Here is a 9,222-nt window from a genome sequence, read left to right as displayed (position 1 = left end):
GATCAGGAAACAGCAAAAAGCTATAGGCTTTGCAATCCCCAAGGCACCTTTTCAGAGGCTAGTGAGAGAAACTTGTGATAGCTGGCACCTTGGTTTCAGGTGGAACAGGACTGCCATTCTTTCCTTACAGGAAATGGCAGAGGATTACTTGGAGAAGTACTTTGAAGATGCAATGCTTGTAGCAGCCCATGCTCACAGGGTAACTCTGATGGCCAAGGACTTCAACACATTGTCCAGAGTGAGGTGGAGGTATGACAAGCTGGTCCATCCTGTGGAATGGCAGGACATTAAAATGAGAGACATATTATTAATTCCACCTACAAGGAAATTGAAGGCAGACAAGGTGAAGGTTGTTGAAGTGACCCACTCAGAGGGAAAGCTGCTTATGAGGAGTCACTGAAGCAGCAAATAGAAGAATCCAAATCTGCTATAGATGTGGAGACTGTACAGATGGAGCTACAGATACAGAGAAGGTTGCAGGAGCTGGGCCCTAACATAGTTGTCCATATTGAAGATGATTTTTCAGAGAATAATTTTGACTTGACAAAAACATGCTTGGCATCATTGGCTCATAAGAATGAGTATTGCTCAGATACTATCATTCTTGCAATTCTCTAGTAAGTGTCTTTTATTTTACATTTGTTTGCAAAACAGCCCTTATTGTACCTCCTCCCTTATACCTTACCTTAATTATTATTTTGTCCAATGTAGCATGATGAGAAGCTGGCTGAACCATGCTGTACAGCATATAGTTTATATTATTGATCCTGTAATTTCCTTCAAGTTAAGAGATCCAAAGGAAACTCCCATGGATATTTCCAATTGGTTCAGACACTGTGATTTTGATCATGTTGATATTTTGCTACTTCCATACCATAACAAGTATGTGTGTGGCTGCTTCTTTTGGGATTTTTCTTCAAGATTGAGTACTCTTGTAGCCTTTGATTTCTTAATGCTTTTTTCCTTATGCAGTGACCACTGGAGCTTTGCTTCTATTGACATCCAGCAGAAGCAATGCTTTTTATTCAACTCTCTTAGAAATACACATAGAGAGGTTAAATTGTAAGTGGTTTGTGTGCTATTTTTAACTTTAAACTTCATTATTTGGATTTAATGCACACTAACTGAATTATATGTATTGCAGTTGTATTAGAAGACTTCTAGATGCATTGGATTAGTGTCCTCCTAATGTCAATCTTTTGGATTCAATAGAGCCAATAGATTTAGAGGTAGAAAGTTGTTCCCTCTACTGATGTCTATTTCATGCTATGCCTTTGAACTTATTGAATAATTTTATTTTGTTCAGACATTAACAGTTTCTAACATATCTTTCCAACTATCCAGACACCACAACAAGATGATTCAAGTAGCTGTGGTGGTGGCTGGAGAGTGCTGATTAGTGCCAAATATATACTTTCAAGCTATTTTGAGATAGGACAGCCAGAGCTTGTAAGAAAAAATAATTTTCATTTAGCTTCAAAAAATTTGATATTGGTACAAAGTGTTCTAAATCATCATATCTCATTGCAGATGAGAGAAGATAGCTTCAACTCGAGCTATGTGTATAGTTTCAGAGCTGATATAATTTGGAAGTTTTTGAAGTATGCCTTCCCTAAACCTATTGTACCAGCTATTGTCGAGTTAGGTGAGAGCTCTAAAGTCCAAGAAGGTGTCATACACCTTGATGACACAGATGATGCAGATGTGGTGCCACAAGAACAAGGACCTAGTGCTGATGAGGAGAAGCCACAAGAACAAGGACCTGCTGGCTGCTGCTGATGTTATTGAGGAAATGATGGAGCAGCAGCAAACAGATGCTCCAGGGGCAGTAGAGGAGACAATGGAGCAGCACCAAGAGACTGTACACGATAGGATGGAGCAACAGAAAGTAGATTCTCCAAATAAAGATGATACGGTGAGCTTGGACCATGTAGAGCAGCCTCTAGATCAACCTGTAGATAAATAGAAAATTGTTGTCAAGAATATGTTCTACATATGTAATTAAACACTTCTGTACAGAATTTTACATTTCTGAATATAATACCTTTGTTTATGGAGTCTGTGTTATCTCAATTTTCAAATTTTCAATGTCTTTGCATTTTATTGATCTCTCTCTTCTTTTTTGAGCACCTGCAAAAAAGCAATATGAAACAATAGGGTAAAGTAAACTAATAGCAGTGCTTAATGAGACTAGGATAAGTCACATGGTATACCTTCTTATTGTTGTAGATAAATAAAAAGTCCTTTGAAATAGAACCTTCTGTCTCAAATAGAATGTCATTGCGCAATTGAGCTAGGGAGCAACATTGTCTTAATGTGATATTGACTAGCACATCACCATTCTCAACAACATCAATATCAAGAAGTTTATTTTCTGCACCAAAAGAATCTTCATCTTGATCCATTGGGACTAGTTTTGTACCTAGCATTCGACTGCGCTTATAATAAAAAGAAAAAATGAAATTTTGTGATGCAACCATGTACTTCAGTTGCATAGAAGGTTGGACAACCTCACAAAACACTGAACTACATGTCTTCTTATCCCAACCTTTATCCAAAAATTGTGGCATGCATGCCAGACTTGTTGCTTTAACTGTGAACATTGTTTTTGAAACCTTCACTGGAAAGGTATTAAACAAGTCTACAAAAACTGTGAGAGGCATGCATAAAGAAATTTTTATTATCCTTGTGGCAATATTGGGCCTCAGAGCTTTCTGTACTTCTTTGAAAAGATTGGCTCTATATGCCTCTGTAACACTAAAATGTGGGAGAGGCCAATCCACTGAATTCCATGCTGGAAGGTCTTGTTTTCTTAACACACCATGTGTGTTTGCATTGTCCAGCAAACTGATAAAAATGATCAGTAAAAAATATACCGGATTGAGCTAGCTCTGTTGCACATCGACCTTCGTATTGTTGTTCTCCTATCGATCCATGCAAAACATCTATAAATCCCAGAATACAATCGATGTTTTGCCATGTCTCATACGATGAAGGGTATAAATCTGAAATAAAATAACACAAGAATATCAATAAGCAAAGAAAGAAAGCTTTGTCTTAAAAATCCATGCACCTCATAAAGAACAAAACCACAATAGAAAAATATACAATTAGGCCTGTGTTGCGGAAGATCATTTGGATAGTCTTGCAAGACAAGTTCTTTATGCATGTACACATGCTGAATCAAAACTTCTTTCACCGATATCTTTCCTCTGGTGATTTTAAAATCTCGTACTCTTCCCTTCCATGATGCCAAGAAAATATTTTTTTCTGGGGTCTCTTTCTTTTACTAGGTTGCATGAGCACCCATGCTCCTTTCAAAACAGTAAACCTTTCCCAAGTTCCTTCCGTTTTGACTGTACTTGAACTCTCTACCGAAGAAATAGAAGAAGCAGGTCGACGGGGTAAGGATGTGTGGTATAATTCTGCCTTCATAGCATTATCATCCCCACAGAGCGTCTTCCACAAGAACGACCATATTTTTTATTCACCATGGATACCTTGTGAATCTGTAACCACAGCAAAGTAATGTAAACAAGATAACAAAGTGAAGTTTCAAGAAAGAGAAAGTGGGCAGACAGATAGTTGACAAGAAACATCTTACTCTAAGCCAAACAGGATCAAGGGAGTAGTTTTGGAAAAGAAGAGGTTGCTGCACAATGAGGCAGTGGTGTAGAATGGTAGACCTTTCGAAGGAAAGGCAGCACAACAATTCAAAGTTCAAAGGGAGGTGGAAGCGGGAAGGCCCTTGTCAGAGAAAATGTCAGACTAGATTCTATCTTCATGTCCAAAGATCTTGTGAGAATAAAAAACCAATCTCCACATTAATGTAGCACGCTTGTACCTACATAAAATATTGTTTCTTTTATCTATTTTCTTTTATTTTTGTGAATTTCCAACGTTACGTTGGCCCTCTGTTCATTGGTTGAGAGCTTATTTTTCCAAACCGTAAAAGGCCCCAAAATGAGCTGCCTTTTTTCCTAATGAACCGAACCTGCAAACCCTGCTCAATCATCTGGCCAACTGAAACCAGATTCTTTGTTATGTTTGGTACATGAAGTACATCTGCAAGGTACTTCACTTTGCCATCCTGCATAGACAATGGCACATCTCCAACGTGGGCAATTGGATGAGCAGTGTCATCCCCTGTTTCCACAAAACCTGGTCTTTCTGGGTTTTTCATCTCCTTGAACCACTCCCCATGACTCGTCATGTGGTTCGAAGCGCCTGACTCCACATACCATACATTATCTTTTTGTGCTGCATCAACATTTTCAGACATGGCATTCACAACATGCTGCATAACAAACAACCTTTCATTATCCTCATTATTTCTGCTTGAGGATGCATAGTTGTTTTGCTGCACTTTCCCATTTTGCATGTCAGCCTGCTTCTTATAACATTCTGACTGCACATGTCCAGGCTTACCACAATAATAGCATTCACGTGCATCATTATATTGCCTTTGCCAATTTCCACGGCCTCTTTGACTCCCCCTGCCTCTGAATTTGCCTCTTCCACCTGCGTGTTGTTGTTGTTGTTGATTCTGGGACTGTTGTTGTTGCTGCTGCTGCTGGCCATAATTCTGATTACCTGTTCGGCCACCTCCTTGACCGCGTCCACGGCCTCCTCTACCTTGTTCTCTTCCTGAACTTGTGTAGAAGGCCTGTTGCTCTGAACTGTTTTTGCTTTGTGAAGACTGTTGGTCTTCACCCAAGTTCTTCTCTTCAATAATCAGCATAGACACAAAATCTGTAAAGTTAGGAATGTTTTCCCGAGTCTGAATAGACGTCTTAAACGCCTTGTATTGTGGCCCGAGACCACGTAGACAGACTTCCACCTTGTCATCATCATCTACTGACACACCAATAGATGCAAGGGATTCCACAATACCCTTTATCTTCAGCGCATAGTCATTCACAGACATGCTCTTTTTCTCCACAGTATGAAGTTCATTCTTCAACTGTATCTTACGTGCCTTGGTATTTGTTTCATAAAGCTTTACCAAGGTGTCCCACGCCTCCTTGGGAGACTTGGCATCCTGAATGTGCCCAATCATGGTGTCCTGTATACTAATGGAAAGCCAATACATTACTTTCCTGGCTCCTTGGTTCCAGTCTTTAAACTCTTTCACATCTGCAGCAGTCGGATTTATATCCGGTATCTCCGGTGCCTCTCCATGCTCACCTTCTATGTAGTCCCAATAACCTTTTCCCATCAGGAAATTCGTCAACCTGAACCTCCAAGCATGGAAGTTATTCTTATCCAGCTTCTCAGCCACAATCTGTGTTATGCCATCATTAGACATCTTGCCAAACACACAATTTTACCAGAAACTGCACTCTGGTTTTTCCTGCACAACTGCTGTATTTTCTGCACAGCGGTACTGCAGTCAACTCAAATATCACAACCAGTGACCTCAATGTGCATACATACACCCAATGGCAACTGTAGACCTCTTTGCAGCACCCACAGTGTCTGCATAGTCAATCTGTCTTCCTGCAGTTCTTAAATCAGAGTTCTGCAGAGAATCGATGACTTACCCGCAGTGCTCGAAATCGCTTGCTTTCTGAAAACGGAGGTGCAGACGCGGCCGAAACGCGTTTTCGGCCTGAAAATTGTAGTCCGATAGGATTGTATAGTTGCCCTATAGCTTTACTCCCGCGAAGAAAGCTCCTCAATCAGAGATCGTTTGCCGGTGCCTCCCGTAGAGCTCCCGACAAGGGTGTAGCCACCAACACAATAGGGAAGAGTAGTTGAAGCTCTTACCATCGTACCACTTCCTGTGGTTCTCTTGCTTGCAGCTCAGCCATTAGCACGAACCAGGCTCTGATACCATGAAAAGATGCAGGGGGTAAGAGAGCTTGAGCTCTTGCAAGCACACACACACACTCACAAAACCCTAATAGAGAACACACAAGGTGAGAGGCTGAAAATCTTCTTCTTCTCTACTCAACACTCAACACACCATATACAAGATAAGAGTACACATAATATGAAAGGTACTCAACCAATACATACATGGGTTCTCTATAGTGTGAACCCGACTAAATGAGCTGGCGCTATAACTATGCCAGTCTCTAGAATGGCTGTCACACAGCCTGTCATCCCACTGGCCGCGTATCACCCAAGATCTCACCAACCATGCCAGTGGTGTAAGTGTGGGGCCTATCCCCCAGGCGGGTCATCAGTGGCCACCGCCTCACTAGACGAGCTCGACATCTCAACAATAAACACTAGGACCAGGCTAAGTTTGATGAGCCCTTCTCAACCCTTATGTGATCCTATGGGCTCATAGAGGAAGTCTTATGGATCTTATGATCTCATTAGATCTCTAACAAGATTTTATGAAATTATATGAGATCTTACATTAAGAAAGATTATGAACTCATGGATATGGTATTATGAGATCTTAAGAGGTTCTACAGCTACCCTTTGAAAGCTATGTACATAGCTTTTAACAAAACACTCACTCTTTCTCACCATTCCCATGCAAAATGTTCTTTCCCATTGTTTTGCAATATCAACAAAATTCTTTTGTCCTATTTGTATATATTTTAACTTAGTGCAAGCTTAGTATGGTTTCCCAATTTATTTTTCGATTAATCAATTTGAAGTGGTGAGAGGTAACCTTAGAGATCCTTAGTCTTAGAGATGAAATCTTGATGTGTGGATGACTGGAGGTTCGGAGCTCTAGAGGTTTTCATATTCTGGAGAGTTCGGAGACAGGCTTTAAATACATTGTGTGTAGTATTTTCATGTTGGACAATGACCTAGTGAAAGAGAGATAAAGGCTATTGTATATGTTTTTTTAAATTTAAATTTACATTCTAAGAGACTTTTGACACAAAGTGAGAAAAAGAGATGGATATGAACACACTAAGAGGGGGAGAGAGGGAGACATTTTCGCTAAGGTGTAAAACCTTACTATAATCATTAATTACTGCTGCGACACATTAGAGAGAGATAATGATCTAAGGTTTTGGATTACGTATGAGGGAGAGAGAGAGAGAGAGAGAATATCTGTCTGTTTGATGAGGAGAGAGAAAACCTTAGTTTTTAAGATAGGTGGCCGTTTAGCTTGAATATGGGCATGCTAGTATTGATTGGTAAAATAATTCTCTTACTTTTTGATATAAGATGAGAGGACATACCTACATTTTAATGTATGTTACATTGAGTTTATGTGTGTGTGTGTGTGTGTGTGTGTGTGTGTGTGTGAGAGAGAGAGAGAGAGAGAGAGAGAGAGAGAGAGAGAGAGAGAGAAGAAGAAGAAGAAGAAGAAGAAGCTCTTTTAACGTCCTAGGAACAATCCCAAGAGACCAAATATGATCTATCCGACGGGAGTGAGATTCGAACACAAGACGTGTTGAATAACAACTCCATGAGCTAACCAATCTACCACACATTGGGTGATAGAAAGATGAGAGAGAGAGAGAGAGAGAGAAGAAGAAGAATTTAAGTATTTCAATTTGTAATAATATTGATGTTTGAATAATTAAGTATAAAAGTTTTAAAGTAACCAATTTTTTAAAAATAACTAATTTTTTAAATAACCATTTACTCATTTGTGGTTCAATTCTCCACATATGCAATTCATTCTCTATATAGGAAATTGTATTATCTAGATAATAGTCTATATTTCTTATTCATTCTCTATATAGGAAATTGAATTACCTAGATATTGGCCCATATTGTGTATAGAGTAAATTGAATTATCTAGATATTGGCTCATACTCTCTATATAGGAAATTTAATTACCTAGATACTAGTCCATATTTCCTATATATGAAATTGAATTACCTAGATATTGGCTCATACTCTCTATATAGGAAATTTAATTACCTAGATACTAGTCCATATTTCCTATATATGAAACTGAATTACCTAGATATAAGCCCATATTTCCTACATATAGAGGATTGAGTAAATGGGGAATACGATTGTCTAGATATTTATAGGAAATTTCCATCAACATAACCAGAAAATCTCTCAAAATTTCCCATATATGGTAAAGTTCACTATATAGGGAATGAACAAAAGTGCCTTGTGAGTGGGGCTTCTTCCAGGTTCGCGTGGCAGTTCCTGAGATTATCCTTAATGGTTTTTCCGTCCACCATTATAAGTGTGTAATGCTGCTTATTATGGGCGCAGGTGATTAACCATGGCATGGACACAGAGAAGATCATGAAGGCTATGACGAAGTTCTATGAGCTGCCTATCGAAGAAAAGAACCAACTCCCATTTGAGGATGCCCACGCGCCCGTGGCCTTTGCCACACGGGCGCACGGGCACCACCTGCGACTGGAAGGATGCTCTGGTTATCCGACGCCGTCCGGGTATCTGCAACAACGGCTTCCCCTTAACCCCCGAAGTGATCAGGTGTGGATGCGCATAGCCATTTTACGTATTCAACCCCAGCTATAAATTAGACGCCTCAATGATGTCCTAAGCCTTGCATCTCAATTAGCTTAATCTTAAGCAAGCCTTTAGTTAGGTGAGCTGTTACATTAATCCATCCTTCAATACTACTTCAAGTAGCGAACTCGCTTTCTTCCATATTTGGGCACTTAGTCACATTGTATCTATGGTAGCCTAACCCAATCTGAGGGGGTGTGCAGGGAGGAGGTCCTGCAATATCAGGCGGAGACTGAGAGCCTAGCCAACCTTCTATACGAGGCCATATTTGAGAGCTTGGGACTTAGCAAAGAGCACGTGCGAAGTGGGGGAATGCCCGGGCTACAGTGGTACGTGTTGGTGTGCAACTTCTACCCACCTTGCCCGGACCCCGACCTGGTGTTCAGGCAAAGCGCTCACTCTGATATCAATAGTATCACCCTCCTCCTCCCGGACGAGGTGGATGGTCTCCAGATAAAGAAGGAAGACAAATGGGTAGACGTTAAACCCATCCATAATGCCTTTGTCATCAACTTAGCAGACCAAGTTGAGGTGAGCGATATGGTGACTTAATCTTTATTCGTATCATTTTAGCAAATGGTTTTTCTGTTTATCTACTGCTTAATGTGTTACTCCGGTGTAGATCCCCCCGGTCCCTACTTCCTCTGACAACATGCATACACTCGTGCGTGTGTGTGTGTGTGTGTAAGTATGTATGTTTATATGCCTTACTCAAGAAGTTCTTAGAAGAAGCGATTCATAGGGGTAATGCATAAGCTTTATGCACTAGCCTCATGCATGAGGCTCATGCATATAGTCACCTCT

General features: G+C 40.2%; 1 protein-coding gene across 1 annotated transcript; it reads left to right on the top strand.

Annotated features, from left to right (window-relative positions):
* The first annotated feature begins 8,169 nt into the window (after positions 1-8,169).
* LOC147636088 (1-aminocyclopropane-1-carboxylate oxidase homolog 11-like) lies at positions 8,170-8,970 on the top strand. The gene is made up of 2 exons (XM_086802072.1): positions 8,170-8,382; positions 8,575-8,970. Exons 1-2 carry the CDS (start codon positions 8,170-8,172, stop codon positions 8,968-8,970), a joined length of 609 nt encoding a protein of 202 aa, XP_086658198.1.
* The last annotated feature ends 252 nt before the right edge of the window (positions 8,971-9,222 follow it).

Source organism: Cibotium barometz, chromosome 8 (genome assembly GCF_041138505.1).
Source record: "Cibotium barometz isolate CiBa-2024 chromosome 8, ASM4113850v1, whole genome shotgun sequence".
Lineage (NCBI taxonomy): Eukaryota > Viridiplantae > Streptophyta > Polypodiopsida > Cyatheales > Cibotiaceae > Cibotium > Cibotium barometz.
The sequence above is the reverse complement of the archived record's forward strand: the minus strand, read 5'-3'. Positions and strand labels throughout refer to the sequence as shown.